Genomic DNA, 20,807 nt, shown 5'->3' with positions numbered 1-20,807 from the left:
TGTTTAATAAGGTTAAAAAAAAAGCAACCGGATATTTTCTCCAATTTTAAAAAAAAAGAAGTAAGTAAGGAAAGGATATATGTTTTTGCATTTAAAGGTTATTAATCCAAACAGTCACATTATCTCATTCTTCTCACGTAATCCTCGACGAACTCATTTTCACGGAGGCTCAGTTGGATGACATCGCCCGACTTGTCTCGACATTTTTCATTTTTGTGAAGAACGACAGTCATTTATTTGCATACATCGCTTCCTCGATTACGGAAGATAAGAGAGCACGTGATGAGAATCTGATATGGAGTTCAATGAATAACGATTCTTCCCCCCTGAAATTTGAACAGCGATTTTCACATCAAGCAGGTACTACGAAAATTTGTTGATGTCCCGGTAGAAAGTATCTCACATCTAAATGAAATCGTCACCGATATGAAGATACTGTTTTTGACTTTTCTTGGCAACCAAATCGCCGATGCAGCATTAAAAAATGATTGCTTTAGAGCAGGGGTGACGAAACCTTTTTGATAATCCTCTAGAGAAAAATATTTTGCCCGCCACATACTTTTCGTTTTCAAAAAAACTGGAGAATGTAAAAAGGTAAAAAAATGTTATTTATTAGCTGATTAAATGATTTTTTCTCAAACAGAACGTTTTTTTTAATCTATAAGGAATGGAAAAGCTCAGTAAAAGGAAAACTCGTCGATTTAGAACACGAAGAAAATACGAGGACAAGTTTAAGTCTTTGGCTCAAAAACTTCTTGATGGATAAGTTGTAGTAGAAACTAGTTGGCACAAATCTAAAAGTCGTTTGGCAATTCGAAAAATTATCATACATTGTTTGTATATAATATACCAACACGCTCGTTGTCTTAATTATAAATTTTCATTCAAAGTTAATGATAAGGTACTTGCAATATTGCAGTTCAGACACTTTCAATGCCAACCTCTTTGCCCAAGTAATCTATGAGACGTACAGATTAAGACTTATATTATACTATGAAACTCTAGATAAAGATATAATTTTCTAGATTGAGTTATTATATTGACCATATTTTGACGTCATTATATTTATAATTAAATGTAAATTAATTATAAGTAAGATTTTAAAGGTTTCCTTAGAATACGTATAATAGAATAATTTTCCAGTGAGTTCTTCCTGTGTTACTCTTAATGCTCCACGCCCCACACTATTGCACGCATGCCGTGGGCCCGCCATCTCTTACACTGTGATATTATCATTAAGTATCTCAAGTACTACTTCTTGTATTAGAATATGATTTAGCAGATAAATATCGTCACTTCAAAGCAATAGTAGGACATCTTACTGTTAAGGTGCTTAAATGCTTTACTGTGGCTCTAAGGCGACGATACTCACATTTTAATGGAATTTCTTAATTTGGCTTTCTTTTGTGATACATACAAATGTAAGGAACTTTATGTATCATGGTATAAAACATCAACTTTCAAAAAAAAAAAAAATTTTTTTTTTTTTTTTTTTTTTTTTTTTTTTTTGTACTCGAAAAATAATGATTTGTACGTAGTTCAGGTTTGACCGCACGGTCAAGCCCGTAACGCCACTATTTTTTTAAATACAAGCACTAACGCAGCCAGAAATTCTTTCTGGAGGGGATTTTTTTAAAATCAAAAATACCTTCAGGGGGCCGGGGTTTGATGAAAAATTCCTTCTGGGGGAGGTTGCCAAAAATACCTCCTGAAGAGGATTTTTTCATAAACTACTGTATTGGACTTTGCATTTATGTTAAAGGTAATGGCTTTGAGGGGGGGGGGGTTCATCCCCCCCCCCTTCTATGCGATACTGAATACAAGCAAACTTTTCAGAAAGTAGATACTTCATATTATGATCCATGAAGATTCTTCACATTCGAATATGTCGAAATTAAAAGCCAAGGTTTAAAATGCCGGTAATAAATTGCAGATGTATGCGCAAAATTGCCACACTCGTGCAAATGAATCGAGCAAGTTTCAGCAACATTGTCATTCATGACAGGGATTGACAGAGAAGTCAGAGGAATTGCGACCCTAACAAAAAAGAGTGATAGTTCATAAGGGGCCATTCATTAATTGCGTAAGGATCTCGAGGAAAAGGGGGGGGGGAAGTGGAAAAATCTCTACATACCCTTACTTTTCAGGGGGAGGGGGTCAAACATATTCTTTCGTAACATTTTCAAAGTCGATATTTTATATTAGAATTCGTGCGGGCTAGTGGTTTCGCGGGAACCATATTTCATTTGCGTCTGGAAGGTAAAAAACGTATTGAGATAAGCTGATTATTTCTTGTTTTGTGAATGATTAGTGTAAAATACAATAAAAGAATCGCACTGGCATGTTTTATTCTTAATTATTATCGCATCATATACAAAAAATGTCAAAAAAACATTCAGTCTAGATTCCAACGTTCTATCGTTTTAGTAAATATTTCTTTACACGAAAAGGTTTAATTTAATAATAGTGATTTTGATAATGATTCCAGTGATGTAAGATTCGTTATTTTATTATTTTGGAAAACGAAATGGAATCCTACGTAATAATGAGGGTAGGGGGTTGAAAAATCTTACGTACCCGTACATGGGGGGAGGGGGGTCAAAAATTGCCAAAATCATCCTTACGTAACTAATGAATGGCCCCTAATGTGTCTGTAACGTATCTTTTTGTCAGCGTGGATTGATATGTTCTTCTCTTCCAGGCCGGAAAGATGGAATCACCCCGGCTGCTGTTCCTGATGCTGATGGCTGCCTACTGGGTTCCAAGCAGGGCCCGTAAGTACTTTCCCATTCATGCACTTAATCGCGCAAGGTGCGCCTACCTGCACGCACTCTTGCCCCAGAGAGCGGGATCGGGTCAGCAACCCGTCTATCGCCTCGACTCCTCGCAAATATTTCGCCCGGATTATGTCGATAATAATTAGAAACTCCGAACAGGGGGTCAAGGGTCACTTCCTCGAAGCGACTTAGTGAAAGTGGTTTTGTGTTTCTGGCTTCTTAGTATTCCGAAGATACATTTTGCCTAGGGAAAGGAAAATAGAAACTTCTTAAACGAGGAACAATGAGGATTAACACGTTTAAATTAGAACGTGATTTTTTTTCACTGTTCTTAATTTTCTGAATTTTTTCTCCGAATGAAATAATGCAGTTCAATCCCTGCGTGGCAGTGGTGCCCAACCTACGGTCCGCGGGCCGGATAGGCAGCTGATTCGTGTAGTTTGTTCCACAATACGAATCGAAAAGCGCGATAGGTGAAAATGTCAAATTTGGAGCCAATTATTCAAAAATTGGCTGCAGAAAAACGGATGCATTTAATATAATGAGCATCAAGTACTGATAACAATCATAGATTTGTAAGTTTATTTCCTTTTCCATATTCGTCCATCTTATTTAGAAAATAATGAAATATTTGGAAATTTTATTTGTGTTCTGGCCCGCGGAAATGATTTTAAAACGAAGTGCGGTCCTTAGGCAGAAAAAGTTTGGCAGCACTGTGTATGGTAATGTTTCAGGAGAGGACTGTTGTTCCTGCGGTATGTTATGTACATTATTTAATATTAAGGGGGAATTCCTAGGTGGGATATCTCATCTTGACCAAAATGTTATGCGTGGACTTTTATGGGAATTGCGTGCAAATGGACTTTTGTTGAGTGGAATTTTTTGGAAAGTTGAAGTTGAAACTGAATTCAAAACAAAAACTACCGAATTTGCTAATTAAATACTCAATCATGTCAATAAACAGTTTTACAGCCCTGGTAAACGGCAGTGTCTACAAATTTTCCATTTTTTTTAAATAAATTATTTAACTTACTTCAATTTAATTGTACAAACATGCATTATTAGTTCTCGCTTAAAATAAAGTATCTAAAGAACTTCAAATTCAATCATTTTACAGGTATTTGGGAAAAACAAAACGCGGTTTCTTTTTTCAAATATCTTTAAAACTCATTTTTGTAAATACTGCTACTGACCTGCTCACGGCAGTATAATGAGCAAGGGTTGTTACGAATTTAAGTACCTTCTGAAGAAGGAACTTCTAGCTTCACCACTGATTATAAATCGTCCAAAAAGGGCGGCAATGCTAGTTGATGCTACAGTCATTTTGTAGTACACTGTGATAACGAAGGAAATGCTTAAAACTCTATTCAGCTCAATGAAACATCGGTATAAAGATGTAACAAAAATAAAGGCTATCCTACTATTAAGTACTGATAACTAACTCAATGCAGTCATCAGTATCTAATGCATTCCAATAATTACTGCCGATTGCCTTTTTTTGTACTGCAAATACTTGAATTTTGTTTAGGAGAGAGTTTTCTCAAAGCAGGGGTTGGCCTTCGTATGCCGCTGCATGGTGTGCAAGTAGTGATACATACGTATGTCGTGTTTACCCGAATAACCCAGAGTTTCAATCAGTCCCAGCGAAGCAGCGGTGAAGCGGCATGAAGTAAACAGATTTAAAGTACAAAAAGTGATACATTTCTAAAAATAACTGAGGGTATGTAACTTGTGATTAGTCGAAGACCATCTTTTTTTTTTTGTCAATAATATTACGTTATCCTGGTACCATCCACCTATAAACAAACAAAAAAAAAAGAAAAAAAAACCCCTTGAAGTTAAATATTTGGACACAAAGAAACGTTGAATTTTTCCATTTTTCCGAATTTTGGAGCTCTTTGCGCTGTCGGAAGATACTATCCTATTCTATTTCAATAATTATTACTTTTTTTTTAAAAGTCTTTACCAATAGCAACTTTTCCGTCCCACAGCTTAAAAAAAAAAAAAAAAAACACATTGAAGCAAGCGAAGCAAAATGGTTCAGTTGTTAAACTTGCCACATCAAATACAAAAATTGACAGACGTTTATTGAAGATTGGAAAAAAACATTTTAATTTATAACTGTTAGTTTGAACGTAAATACAGTGCACTTAAATAATATCTACCGAAAACTGGGAGCATAAGTCCCACCAAAAGGGGTGACTTTCGTCACATCAAAGCATTGAAAGCCTACATTCATCGACGGTAATTCAGTGGCGACTGAACGGTTGATTCGAGTTCATCCTAGGGAGCGTTGAAGGGCTGTTGCCATTCTAAATCAAATAATTTTCCACACAAGAGAAATGAATGGTGAAACTCCTCGTGTTTTGAAATTTTCAGGCTTGTTGCGCGATCGGAAGATTTTTTTTTTCAATTTCATTTTTTTTTTTTTCATTAAGAGTGACTACAAAATAAAAATTTTATATATTTTTCGTTCCACTTTAGTTTGTGTGTACCCACCAATGCAATGCAATAAGCATTAAGGATCACTTCCGCAGAGTACAATTCATAGCAGCTTGCTGAAGATGGTTTTGTGTTTCTTCTTCTTGCTTCTTATCGTTCGGAAAGAAAGTTCAACGAAAAAGTCTCTCGAACGAAAAAAATGTGTAATAAAGATTAGTACGTTTAAATTAGATCGTGATGCTTTTTTTTTTCTTCCCGAATTCCTTTCTCAATGGAAAAAGCAATCGAGATTTGGAAGTAAAAGTATTGCAGGTTAATTGCTCAATCTTATGTACTTCTTTCTATAAACTTGAATAAGAACGAAAAGCAATTTAATGTATTTCAGGGATTTCCATTGATGTCCACCACAATTAAATAAAAAAAGAAAAGAAAAAAAAACTAACTTGATTTGTATTCCGAGAAATTCAAATCCCATTTTTCGCGATCAAGATTGAGATAAGAACTAGGGATGCGCCGATTAATCGGCCACTTTGCCTATTATTTATAATTAGTCAGATTTTGCCGATTAATGGGCGGGGAAAAATACTTTTCAATTTTTTTTAAAATCATACCTTCAACAAGAAACTATGATGATTACATTTATGAACAATGAATAGATGTAATTTGCTGCAAATATTATTATAGAACTGCAGTATGAAAGTGTACAGAGTAAAAACAAATAATTTAGACAGTGCGTAAAACTGAATGAAATATTAAAGAATAATTCTTACCTCTGAAATGTTATAACACTACTAAGAATAATTAAATTCCAGAACTTTTCATTGGAATGTGAAAAATATTCATCCCCTCTAGCACCCCCCGCCCCTCCTTCCCTACACTTTTCATATCACCTACCTTGCAGCTACCTTTTATTTTTATGTTAATATTATTATTTATAAAAAACGTCGAAATGCTTTTGTTTTATTTCTCAAAGAAAATCAGGATGATTTTTTAAAATGTACGATGATACCCTCACCTCAGCTTTTGGTGACACAACTTGATTCTTTTTTTTTTCAGTTATTTTGTTCCTCGTAACTACACATATGATTACATCAAACATTTTACAACTTACTATTTAACCTATCAATTTTTGATTCAATAATAAGAAAATCATTTTTTAAAGTATCATTTGATGTAAAAAAAATGTACATTACTATTATTATTATTTTTTTTAAAAACTGATGACAGAAGTAATATTTATTTCAGACAGAAGTAATTTTTTTTCCATTTTGAATAATTATACTCATATAGTATACAATTTTCCAAGATGTATCATGAGTCGAAACTTTTCCCCTTAGAATACTGCTTTTAGATAACCTTATAATGTTCTATAATAAATAAAAAACTTGGATTACTAAACCTTTAAAAATAAATTTAACATAAAAAAAATGCTCCTAAATTTGCGTGCTGACCACAGACTGCCCCCTAGTATTTTAAAAATTTCGTACCTTGTTAACATTATGTGATTTTATGAACATTAAAACGAAATTTGGCGGAAAAAAATTGCATGAAATGTTGTAATTATTTTTGAAAAATTAGGAAAGAGGAGAAAAAAAATCGTCTCTCAGAAATATAATGTTAACTATTTCTAAAGTCGCAAAAAAAAAAAATAGTGATCGAGGAGTTTGTAACATTAAAAATAATCATTATGATCATTAATCGGCCAGAGCCAATTAATCGACCGATTATCAACAGCCGATTAATCGGTAATCGGCCAATTTGCTTATCGGTGCATCCGTAATAAGAACCTTTTAAAAGAGCAAAAAAAAAAAAAAAAAAAATCTTTCGAGGCTTCTATGTGATTCTTGAATGGACAAGGTGTGATTTGAATAGGTCAGAAACGCTTTAAAAATTAGCACATTTTTTTCACATTTGTTTTTGCAATATACTTATTTTAATAATAAATCTTACTAATGTCTTATTCATTTTACATGTTTATCTTCATAATTTAATACATGTAAAAAACATTACGTTGGAATAATTTGCTACTTTCAGAAATATCATGGTGGGTACTTGTTCTCTTCTTGTCTTTGAGTATTTTTTTTTCTCCTACTTTTAATATGAGCGTATTCACTCCAATCTTCTAAAAACAGTTGTTAAAATAAGTTCTTTTTTTTCTAAATTTACAAATAAAGATACTATTTTTGTTATTTTTCTAATTTTGCATCTGATACTTACATCCATTTGCAATTCTGTTTCTCCACCTAAGCTCTATACTCCCGTGGGCAGGTAAACGGCAGTATCTGGAAAAATGAGGTTTTGAGATACTTGAAGAAACTCGTTTTGGATTCGATACTAATGATTGGGAAATGTCGGAAATAGCCGTTTTTTTCGCTCTTTTTTTAAAGCGGAAACTAAATAAGCAAGATTCTACAGTAAAGCTAAAGTACAATAGATGACAAAAATGCGAAAAAATGAAAATTTTGCAGTTACTGCCCTGTACTTGCACACGGCAGTATATTAATTTTAATTTTTAATCTTTATTTCTTAAATTCTTTTCCGCACGAAAAAAGTTTTTTCGAAAAAATGTTTGCAATGACCCCTTTTCCCCTCTAAATCTCCTTTCGGTGCGGAACATTTTCATATGCAGTCAACTCTTCATAGCTCGAAGTCCCAAGGGTCCGGCTCTAACCATCCAGTGATCGGTAATTCGATTATCGGAGGTTCTTTTCCCAGTCTACTCAAGAATAATTTTTATTTTATCTGTCAGGAACAGTGCATAATGCACTGTGCATAACAGTGCTTTTTTATAGACTGTAACATTTATAATCTGGATTAAATTAAGTTATAAGTGTTACAGTCTATGCACATTGGTACAGTCTTTAGCATGTGCCATATAAAAATACCTTTACAGAGAATAAATTTTATGAAATACTTCGAAAATGGAAGTTATTTTTCGCTACTTATTATTATTATTTTTTGTTTAATATCAACTCCTAAAACATCCCCCGCCCCCAGAAAAAGATTTCAAAATAATTCCATTCGTTGGTCACTTTAGCTTCGTTATCAATGCTGTTCATAAAACCCAGCTCTTAAAGCAGTTTTAATTAGTTTCTCTCCCAAGCATTTTCTGTCGTCAAAACACGATTATTTGAGTCATCCAGAAAATAAAAGCTACTTTTTTTTCAATTTTTGACAAAATTTTAAGTTTTTTCAATGAAATTTTGGGTCGTTAGCCAAGGCAAAAAATAACTTATTCACACTCAATGGGGTCGTTTTCAAAATTTTAAAAGTAGTTTTTTTTTCCGAAAGAACATGCTTAAAAACATAGGATCTAACCATTTTTTAAATAATTTGTTTAAGTTTAATATTTAAAAAAAAAACACTTAAATCGTTGCGCTTTTATTGTTTACATTTCTTGCCGATGAAATCACAAAAAACGAAATGCCTTTCTGTGTTGCCATTTTTACAGAGCAAAATATTAAATTCGCATCTTTACTCATGTGTATTGGCAACGATATGGTTGATAGCAAATGTAGAGCGCAATTTTAATTCGCTTCTTGATTATCATAACGTGGAAACGCGGTACAAAATGCGCCAAAGAGCATCATTTGTGACGTCATCAAGACCACGCCTTGTTTTCAAAATTCATTAAAAAATAACTGTTGGGAAAATAAAAGAATTTTCTGGGTCCATGTTTTTTTTTTGCTTATTCTATCGATTTCAGTGACTAGAAGTACTACTTTTGACTGAAGGAAATAACCCCATTTTGCAACACTATACACTATAAGGAGCACTATTGTAAATTAATATACTCCTTGCACAAGCTGATAGGCAACAAATTGTGTTAAAGGGGGAAAAAAAGCTTTATATTTACTTGTTTTGGCTGCATTTTTATGCGTATAATAAAAACAAAACTTTCATAAATACTTCGACTTAAGATGAGAAAGTTCGAGATATAGAGACAACTTTGTGTTGAAAACACTAAATGAACACTAAGTTTTAAGTCCTTCCCGTAGTTTTTCATTTTTGGCTCCCTCTTTCTTCTGCTATTCTACTAATTTGAATATGCTTCAAAGTAAGATATCTAGAAGCAAAAAAAAAAAAAAAAAAAAAGACCAGGGCCGTGTAACTAGAAAATAATTTCAGGGAGGGTTTCAAAACTCTCATACGAGCTTTGCACTATTTGTGCTAATGTTCAAGTCGTCAGGGTATCTATTATGAAAGCGTTTTATGCAATTAATATACTATATAAAAGACATTTGAATTTTGGAACAATATTTTTTGAGAATTTTTAAATATAAAAGAACATTTAAATGTCAAACTTTTTTTTTTTTGGGGGGGGGGGAGATGAACCCTAAGACCTCCCCCTGTATACGGATTTGAAAAAGACCTTAATTCACGTTTGCGGTAGAAAATTGAATCAACAATTCGGAACTCCAGCGCTCGAATACGCTACCTTGCGGTGATTTACAAAACTGCAAATGAAACTAAAACATTGCCACGTTGCGTTCCACGTGTGTCTGTTGACGTAAACACAGGCAGTTTGTTCTGAGTATTTATTAACGCAATCGATGTGTCTTAGTTTGCTTTCAGCTACAGAAATTAATTCGTCCGTCAGTAGTATTCTCGAGCTTCTCAAAATAATGTTAGTTTTCATCATTTCCTTAATAATTGGTGAAAGCGAAAATTCTGGATTAACAAACTTGGATAACGTTATACAAAGTAAAAAATTTTATTCTTTTGTATGAATTTGTAAGAACATGGGGTTTTTTTTAATCTTAAATAAATTAAACTTACCATATTTTACAGCAGCATTTGGTTGGAATGGACAGTATGCAAAATATTTTCTTGAATATATTATCGTAGAACAAAATGAATAACCGAGAAAGAATTTACTTTATTCCTTTTATTCTCAGCTGAAAGGTTTCGCCAAATTTGTTTAGGGTTATAGTTTTAGTATAGTGCGGGCAAAGTAGCCTTATCGAGATTTCGCGTTTTTAGTTAAACCATTTTTAATTTTTATCATGAGTGGAATAAAATGGTAGTAAGATTACAGAATTCGATAAGTGAAAAGAAATAATGGTCAATCAACTGAAAAGAAAACTACCACCATATATCCGTGAGAATTTTGTTGATGATTTGCATAACATGACACAATTAAATCGTAACTCAGAAATTAGAAAAATCGAAACAGAAAATTTTTAAATTAATCGATTTGGGAATTCAAGAGAAATAACTCAGCTACAAATGGAAAACAAGCGCTAGCCAAAGCAAAGCAAAGAAGTATCATCTTCTTTTGGTAATAATTTGTAATGTCATTATAAATTTTCTAGCATTAATTGTTATTCTTGTCAGGCCACAATTATTATTTAGTTTTATCAAGAATTGATAAATATCGAATTCAACATCGTGAAAATGGCTGCTTAGAACTATGAACTACGTACTTTGCATTAATGTTTGACGTTTAGTAATGCTTCTTGAATTCTCATTTCTTTCTACGTGGGTCAGAATATCAACAAGACTTTGAAAATTAATTCAAAAAGAATAAAGCGAAAAAATCATACGTACGAACAAAAATCGCAACACTTTTAGCATTTTCTTCGTTATCATGTGCATTTGTTTTAGTTTTTAAGTCCGCCATTAGACAGTGACTTCAGTGCCCCCTATAGTTCGTTGGAGTTGCGAATAAGATGCAAACAAATTTGTCGTCTGCCGAACAATTTAAGCAAAAAAAGTTGTAGTAGAATTATTCCACTTAATTATTTTAAACTAGTGGTACCCGCACGGCTTTGCCCTGGTTTAGAAAAATTAAAAGGTCATTTGGTTCGCTTGTATATTTACAAATACTGGATGATGAATTTCTCGTCAATTTGCTATGTTCATTTTCTTGCCCCCGTTACCGTTCCGCGTTATGTGTATTTGGTAATTTACTCGTTCACGTTGTAATAATTTGCTCGGTAAAATTTTATTAATATTGGTGTAGAAAAAGAACAAAATTGAATTTTCGAAAAATCGCTTCGAGGTGCACACTCCCATGCTATAAACTAATTCTGTGCCAAATTTCGTGCAAATCGGCCGAACGGTTTAGGCGCTATGCACGTCACAGAGATCCTGACAAATATCCCGAGATTTTCAACTTTATTATTCGGAACTCCAGCGCTCGAATACGCTACCTTGCAGAGATTTACAAAACTGCCGACAAAACTAAAACATTGCCTTCCATGTGTTCATTTTGGGCAAAACAAATAGTTTGTTATGTGTATTTTTTTTTATTTGCGTAATTCATCATTTGGAATCGTCATCCGCAACAGCATAACATCAAAAATATCTGATATAAACTGTGAGTATACATTTTATTTATCTTGTTCTGAGTGAATTTGAATAAATATCAGTTTTTCAATTCGATGAAAAAAAAAACGAACTTAACAACATTGACTGGATCCCCTTTGTTACTACAGTATCCTACTGAAATAGACAGTATGCAAATAAATTTTCTTGAAAATATTTATTGCAGAACAGATTGAAAAATCCAGAAAGAACGTTAAGAATTTAAACAATAAAAAATAAAAGTTCGCCAAAAATCTGTTTATAGGGTTATGGTTTTAAAATTGTGTGAAAGAATAATGTATCTTGACAAGATTTCGCATATCAGGTAAATCATTTCCATGACGAATGAATTAAATGCATGATTTCTTTTGATATCCAATCATATAGTCATAGAAATAAATTATCTAGTGTTAAACGTTACTCTTGACAGTCTGCCACGGTATGTGCACTATGTGACAAAAATGTCAACAAATGCCGGAAATGTCACGAAACTGAACTTAATATGTACTAATGTATAGAAAAAACGGTACAAAATGAAAATGCCGTTCGAAGCGAACCAAAAATTTATGAATTCCGAATTCAACATCGTGAAAATGGCTGCTTCAGAACAACTTACTGTGTGTTCTGCATAATTTTTTACTTTCGTAATACTTTTTGATTTCTAATCTCTTTCTACATGGTTCAGAATAACCAAAAGACTTTGAAAAATCTTTTCAAATGAATAATGAAACTAGTATGTTGTGGCCATCACGAAACTTTCTTCTACATTTTTCTTTTTTTTTTTTTCTGATACCTTCCCATGCTTGACGAGGAAGCAATATTCCCAACAAAAACAAAATTACACATGCAAAAACTTGACGACCATCCCAATGTCTGAATTATTACAAAAGCAAAGCAAAGAGCGAAAATTGAAAGTTATTTTAAAAGCCTTGCTTGAATGAATTACAAATATTTTATTTGTTAACAAACATAAGATGGCAACAGTTAAAAATTTTAAATCATTGAGATAATATTTCCTATCATTTCCATACAATTAAAATCACGAGAAATACGCAGACGACAATCTATTACGATTTATCTTTCTTATTGTTGCATTAATAAAAATATTTTTAGTCGCAAAAAAAAAAAAAAAAAAATCAACACCTCTTGGAGCGATCGGCGTCAAAATAGAACCAAAGCCTGTTTACATATGGATTCACATATATTCCAAATTTCAACCAGAACGTAGCATTACTTCTTGAGATAGGGCACTCAAAATGGAAAAAAAGAACGGGTGATTGCGCTACCCCCTTTTTAGCTGTTGACACAAAAATAAAATCAGTTCTTATACCCACTAAGGGCTACTTGCCGATAAATTTTTCTTTCATTCCGTTCATTATTTCTTGAGATACAGCAGTCACAATTGACGACAAAAAACGTTCTATAGCTCAACCCCCGTTTGAGTTATTGACACCAAAATTGAATCAGCACCTGTTCCTGTTAATACCAACATATGGACCAAATTTTGTTTGATTCCGCCAGTTACTTCCTGAGGAATAGCAAGCACGCGTAACTCGAAAAACGTCCCATTGCTCCACCCCCCTTGGAGGAATTCGCGCCAAAAACTAATGGGCACAAGTTCACATAGTGGCACATACGTGTACTAAATATCGTTCGATTTCATGCGGTAGTTTTTGTTGTAGAGCGGCCACAAAAAACTGGTCACACACAGACGTGACACACATACACACACACATACACACACACATACACACACACATACAGACAGACAGACATTTTCCAAAAATGGTCGAAATGGACTCAGCACACCTCAAAACGTTCGAATCCGTCAAAATTCGAAATTCGAAAATTTGCACGAATCCAATACTTTCTTCTATATATTAGATATAGAAGAAAGTAAAAACAAACATCATACATGCGAACAAAAATATCTATCATTTCCTAAGTTTAGAAGCAATTTATTGTTACAGCGTGCGTTTGTTTTAGTTTTTTCATCGGCCATTAGAAAGTGGCTGCAGCGCCCCCTATAGTTTGTTGGAGTTGCGAATTAGTAAAGATACCATTACTTTCAATCCTCAGACGATACGATACTTCGCAGAGCATTACTTGACTACTACTAATTATGTGTCTTTATTATGAAAAACTCAAAAATAAGAACAATAAGCAATTTTGGTTGCTCAAAAATAATTACTTATATCATTTAAACTAGAGTAAGCTGAAGCGACATAAGATATAGTAATCAACAAGAAGTTCTGTCTAGAATGATTTCTAGGAATAAAATTTTCCTGACTCGTCTATAAAAAAAAAAAAAAAAAAAAAAAAAAAAAAAAAAAAAAAGATGCGTAAAAAAAGAAAAAAAACCCGAACAAATAAAATAGCAGCAACTTTTAAACAAAGCAGCTAATACACTTTTTTCCATTCAAAAAATCTTTAACAGCATTCAAAACGAAAAAAAAAATAATTAAAATTAACAAGCTCATTAAAATAAATACATCATATCAAAAAAAAAAAAAAATCGTTTCTTTTTCCCCTGTTGCCAAAAACAATTTTTTAAATGAATTGATGCACTTACCAAAATAAAAAATAAATAAATAAATAAAATGTCAACTTAAAGAAATAATTTTCATTGTCAAAAAAAAAAAAAAAAAAAATCGTCTTCGCATATCTTTATGTGGAAACATAAATGACTTCGAGTTTATTCGCCGAAAACTGAGTACCTAAATTAAAACTTTAGCGTAAAAAATAAGTCAAATCAACAATAATTATTTCACAGTCAAAACCATAGATGCGGAGTCGGAGTCGAATATCTAAGAATCGGAGTCAGTCATTTGTCCTCCGTGTATAAATTTTTGCCAAAGCTACGAAGTCAGAGTCGAAGTCGGGGAGTCGGAGTCCGATTAATTTCCGGGCACAGGAGTCGGAGTCGGAGTCAAGTGCCCCTAAATTCTCGGAGTCGATGTCTGGAGTTTCGCGTCAAGAGCTATTTCCAACAAAATTTGTTTGAAGTAAGTCCGCCTTCAAGTACGGAATCTACATTGACTTTCAGTTTCCCCACAGGCGCTAATGTTAAGGGATTTGAACTGTTCAAAATTGAACGGAACATTGTTCAAATCAGAAAGATATTTTATATACAAGTTTTTCATCAAAAGCTTTTTCCTACAAAGTTTGTTTGAAGCAAATTCGCCTCACAGTTCGGAATTGCCTTGAATTTCCCCATAGGCTTAATGTTAAGTTTTTCTGAACTGTTCAAAATTAAACAAAAAATAGTTCAAATCAAAAAGTGAAATATGGGAATGAGGTGTCCTCGCCGAGATCTTTCGAACAAAAAAAAGTTTTTTCGAATCGGACTATTCATTCAAAAGTTATTAGGGGGGGGGGACAGACAGACCGACGGACCGACAGACATTTTTCCCCATCTCAATACCCTATTTTCCAATTTTTAATTTTTCAATATTTATTTAATTATTTTATTTATTTTTGACTTTTTTTTATTTTTCGCGATATTTTTAAGATACATTAAGCCTTTTTTCATGCTTTTTTCTTCTTTTTCTGACTTTTACTGGGAAAGTAGGCTAAAAAGGAAAACTACTAATCTTGGATTTGCTCGTACATTAGTCAATAAAAGGCAGGCTCATAAAATCAAAAAATCAACAAAAGGAATACATGAATGTATTCCTTTCTTTCAAACATAATACTCAAATTAGGAAACGAATTAAGGAACTGCGAACAGACAAAAGCGTTTCGAGAACTGCGGGGGGGGGGGGGGGGGCATAATTTTCCTCACGAGCGATCGAAATTCGACCACAATCGTAAATGACAGTTCCAGGAAAACTTTAATCAATTTTCATGTTTGCTCTCGTTCGTTCTTTGTATATCTAGGAAGATACAATTTAAAATGTACTTACAATACAAAACAGTAATAATTTGTTCCAACTCTTTGTAAAACGTGTACTATTATTGAGTTGCCTTGATCATTGCCCTTAGAAACTAAATTTCAAACTATCAAAAGAACAAATTCTGCTTGCAGCAACATATAATTGATGGGATCGAGGCAAGAATGTGATATGCCACAAGATGTGAATTTTTCAGTAGGTCAATTTCCGACTTATAAAAAATATTTATAGAATTTTTCAAAGGTATTACACATTCTATATTAACTAAATGACATAATCCGTTGTCATGATTATTTCAATTTTAGTCATGAGAAACAAAAATTTTGATCGAAAAGTCATTCCTTTTGGCTTGTCACATTTCTTCCCCGAGCCCTTCAATTGTTCGCGAAAATACACTGGACTTAGCAATAATACGAAAATTTATCAAAAGTTTCGCCTCGTGATATTTTTATGGTTATAGAAAGAGCAGGTATTCGCAACTCCAATAAACTATAGGGGGCGCTTCAGCCACTGTCTAATGGCGGATGAAAAAGGTAAAACAAACAAATGCCGTAACTTATAACTTGCTTTGATGCTTAGTGAATGACAATAATTTTTCATCATGTTTGTGGGAAGCTTTCTTTTCTATTCTTCTGAAATTACATTACATCACAAACTGTCTGAAGCCTGTAATTTACCCCAAAGAAAACACGTGGAATGGAATGTTTTACCTTTTCCTTGTTAATCACCGCAAGGTAGCGTATTCAAGCTCTGGAGTTGTGAATTACTAGGAGCTGTGTTCCTTGAAAAAAGGTGTCCTTTATAATCTAATAGAAACTAAAAATTCTACTCCTGCCTCCAAAAAGAAAAAAAAAATGTTAAAAGCGTGAAAACATAACCAAAAAATAACGATTTTAAATGCCCGTGTTTATCTGCAAAGCCTCAATAATAAAAACGAATGCCAGGATTATATTTCTTTACACTCAAGCGAGAAATGGCAGCATTTGATTCACACTATCTCGTGAAAAAAACAAAATAAAAATGAAAAGACTGCTTGTGCAGATTCTGATGAAGAATCTTTACCACCTCCAACTAATTGGCAAGTATCAGATTTGAAAATATTTTACTTTAGTTCCTAGAAAACTCCAAAAAACGTGAAAAAGTCGAGTTGTGTTTACCAACTTAATGACGTTTTAAGATATGCTAAAAATATAAGCAGTTAAAATAACTTCCTTTTTCGAAGTATCTGAAAAAGCCGTTAAGGTATTTTTGTGTAGTACTTACTAATAATTAGTTTAATTCGAACTATAAAATGTCATAGTTTGTCCATTAATGAATTATTCTTGACTCCTGGGAGTAAATATCAAAATTATTCTTAAAAGGGCCGAAGAAAGAACTTTCGATAACTCGAACAACCGATAACCCGCTTGTTTTGGAGGGTCCCTTTGGACTTATAGTTATCTAGAGTTGATTGTATTTGGTCATGACCTCCACAAATGACTACATTCGGGGCTTTTTTTTTTTTGGTCAGTTTTTTAGTATCCTGTCATTTATTCATAATAAGGAAAAGCATCAAACTCTTCTCTTGAACACTTTCGTGTTCTTTTGTGCTCAGTTTCGAAGCCCACGCATTCGGCTACAAAATGCAAGTTTTCTGTACATCCTTCGCAAAAAACGTGACATCCCAATAGGTTTTGATCATTTAGGAAAGTATTTGCTTAATTTCAAGGAAGCGATAGCCGATGAGAAAACAGGAAATTATCGTTTTTTTCCTATAAAACATGTCAACGCATGTTTTATAGGTAGACCTTGATCACCTTTAAACGCTTTTTGTTTTCCGATTTCAAAAGAAGTAGTGATGATCAGAACTATGAACCATGTTTTTGTTCTGTTATGGAAAACATGTAATACATACGACCCAGGGGGGGCGGATATAAGGTGAGGGTCTTGTAGCTCATGACTCCTCTTAAATGATCGACAGTAGTGGTCCATTCATTGTGTTCAAACAATTGATGAATACAGTAAAACCTGTCTACAACGATACTGTTGGGATCTAAAAAAAATATCGTAATAGACAGATTATCGTTATAGACAATTTGATTATTCGCGCTGACATTTTGCTGGGGCCAAAAAAAAAAATATTGTTATAGATAGGTTATCGTTATAGACAGTATCGTTATACACAGGCTTCACTGTAAAATTATTTCAGTAGTCTTTTCAATTTATTAATTTTTTTTGAAAGTAAATATTTCAAATACTATTCCTTTTCATTGTTTATGAAATTGATTAGTAACGTTTATGCCCTATTAGGTGCTTTATTTCAGGCCCATTTGGTGCTTTTTATTGACACACAAACAGTTTCAGAATTTTTTCGAATCCAAAAACGTAGGTTTTTTCAGGAGGGGGGGGGGAGTCTTCAGCATTACCTCCCCCTAAAATGGTAGTCTGTATCCGCCCCTGATACGACCTATATTAGCCCTTTAAGGCCCATAAGCTTTGCGCTATATGGTCAACGTTTTCAAAACTATTAAATGACGGCACAAGTTACCTGATATGTGTCAAGTTTTGTAAAAATTGGTTCAGTAGATTTTGTGCAAATAGATGGTTATATGTCTATGTGACTCATTAGCGATCCAAAGCTGCAACTATTTTCCAAAATTTGTTTAATCTACTAGGAGACTGAGAAGTATTTGGATAATTTAATTACTTTCATTTAATCTTTAGTTAAACATTAACCTTGAGTAATGAAGTGAATAACTGTAGCATGAAAAAATGAATGTGATGCTTTCAATCGATGTATTTCATTTGCAATACATTTAAAACAAAATTACAGTGTATTTTTTAAACATTTCCTTTTTTTCCTTTTTTGCTACTAAAATAAAGATTCTAACAACACCTCAGTATCATGGAAAAATACGTATAATTTATATTATTATTTGCATTTGATAATTTATAGAAGAAAATTTGAACATAGAGGTCATTCGAGTCATTTATGTACGTATATGTTTATATGTCCCTTGATAGCTCTTTATACTTTTGTACCGAAGCAGTAAATGATAAAAGAAACATTACTAAAGAACACATTTGAATATATACACTGGGTTTCAAAATTATATGAACACTAAATTTTTCAAGCATAAAGTTGGAAAAAATTCTAAAAAATGTACTAAGACTTATCAGTGTTAGAAATAGAACAAATATTTTTACTATGAAACAAAATGTGAGTCACACAGACATTTTATATCAAGAAAACCGCACTTTTTCTTTTTAAGGTGTTGCTTAATGATTAGAACATAGAAAAAAAATGGATTAGTTCTCAGTTTACGCACCAGATTTCCTAATTAATGCAAAAACAGGGTCAACTTTTTCCGAGTGTATGCGAGGTAATAGAAGCCAGGGGCAACCCCGAACTTAAATTTTTGGGAGGGTGAAAATTCTCAATTTGATGAATAGAACTCCATATTTTGCCGAATGTAACGCCAAATTTCGCCGAATGATGATAATTTTGCCCAATAGAATTCCAAATTTTGCCGAATGATAATAGTTTTGCCAAATGTAGCACCAAATGTTGCCGAATGGTGATAATTTAGCCGAATAGAACTCCAAGTTTTGCCGAATGATAATAGTTTTGCCGAATGTAGCACCAATTTTCGCCAAAGATGATAATTTCGTCGAATACAACGCCAAATTTCGCCGAATGATGATATTGCCGAATAAGCAGATCAAATTTGCCGAATAAGGAAAGTTTTGGAAGGTCACAGTGAACTCTCGAGACCTCCCACCGGGGCGCCCCCGATAGAAGCTTTCGATTTTGAAATTGTGGCATATTGTTTCCGTTTGCATAAATTGCTCTGACTAGTGATCTCCTAGCGTTTTCTTTTGGGTTTGAATCAGGAGGAACACTTGCCCATGGAATTACATGTATACCATTACTTAGACGCCATTTGCCCTGCGGATGGATGCAGTGTCCTGTCGGAATATTCCTCAAGAAAGATCAGCTAATTCCCTCGGCAACAGTCAATACATTTTCTTCAAGTAGGTCTTGGCAGGTTATTGCATTCATTCAGCACAAGAGGGGGAATCCCACTGTCAGTCTTACCACGAAATCGAAAGCCTTCCAAACCATGAGTGACCTTCCATCATGCTACCGTTTTGAAAATGCTTCAGGTTCTTTACCAATATCGTAACAATATTAAGAAAAACATTAGGACCATCTAAATTTAACTTTTTTTTTTAATCGGAAAATATTCTTATTTCATTTTCTAACTTCCACATCAAGTGATCTTTCGCTGATTACAGGTGATTCTGCCGGAAAGTTCTAGTCACACGTGGTTGGAATTTTCTTTTTATGTACTTCAGCACCTTAGAGCTATTGACTATTCTGGACAAAGTGCATTTTGACACCGCTATCGATAAATCTCTTGCAAGTTCACCTAAAGGTGTAGTCCCATCACTTATTCTTTTTATAATGGCTCACTTTCCTTTTTTCAATAGCTTAGGCGGACGCCCCGGCGTCTTAGCTTCATCATCTGCTTGTTGTGGAAATTAATTCAATATTACACCTGGAACTCTTTTCAGCCTTCTTTTACTTTTTTATAGCTCTTGCTGAATGTTCTTGGTCACTAAAAACCACAATTTTGACTTTATCAAAACCGCTTAAACCACTTTTACGTTCTATGCCCCCCCCCCCCCCCACCGCCCGACATAGGGCAAGAAGTTGAGTAATATATTCAATTCATCAATAAAAATTGACATTCCATCTCCTTATCAAGAACAAGTTTTGTGAGGCAGACATTTGAAGAGGCAATTCCCGAACGGCAGTGAATCAAGCGTTAAGAATTTCAAAACGCTCTTCTCCACAAAACAAGGTAAAAGGCATTAGATCATTTATTGCTATCGTTCAAACTGGTTTTCGGAACACTCTCGATTTCATGCCATTAACAGCACTTTAAGAGCAGTGACGGAAAAAAAATCTGGTAATAATAGCAATAATAAAGGGTAGCACGGAGGTGAAAGTTCAGAGACTGCCAAATTCATTGTTGCCCAACGGCACTTATTTATTTTTTATTTCGAGTCCATTATTATTGGTGGCGTCGCTTTGGCAACGACCCCAGGGCCCGATCCATGTTGTTGCCAGATCCAGAAATAATTGGAAGGCATCACATTCTTTTGACCCTTCTCAAGGACGCTCAAGGTTCTATATGGCAGCGGAAATTATGGCATGTGTCTCATTAAATATTCATGGCGGGTTCTTTGGAATATAACATATATTGCATCAAGAGGTCAAGAGGAGACTGGAAGAGAATTTTCACCTCTAGAGAACTTTCTTTTCCCGTTTTTTTTTTTTTTGGTGACAAACGTATTGATCTCGGAGCGACCCAATATCGCCAGTGCAGTTTGTTTTTTA

At 33.7% G+C, this 20,807-nt stretch overlaps 1 protein-coding gene across 1 annotated transcript in view; it reads left to right on the top strand.

The window, feature by feature from the left end:
* Nucleotides 1–2,726: 2,726 nt before the first annotated feature.
* LOC129234308 (mucin-3A-like) overlaps nt 2,727–20,807 on the top strand; it is a 96,834-nt gene continuing 78,753 nt past the window's right edge. The window contains exon 1 of the mRNA XM_054868303.1: nt 2,727–2,774. Within this exon, the coding sequence (XP_054724278.1) occupies nt 2,738–2,774 (37 nt within the window). The 5' untranslated portion in view covers nt 2,727–2,737. The remainder of the gene's footprint in view (nt 2,775–20,807) is intronic.

Source organism: Uloborus diversus, chromosome 1 (assembly GCF_026930045.1).
Source record: "Uloborus diversus isolate 005 chromosome 1, Udiv.v.3.1, whole genome shotgun sequence".
Lineage (NCBI taxonomy): Eukaryota > Metazoa > Arthropoda > Arachnida > Araneae > Uloboridae > Uloborus > Uloborus diversus.
Note: the sequence above shows the minus strand (reverse complement) of the source record. Positions and strands in the feature narration are given on the sequence as shown.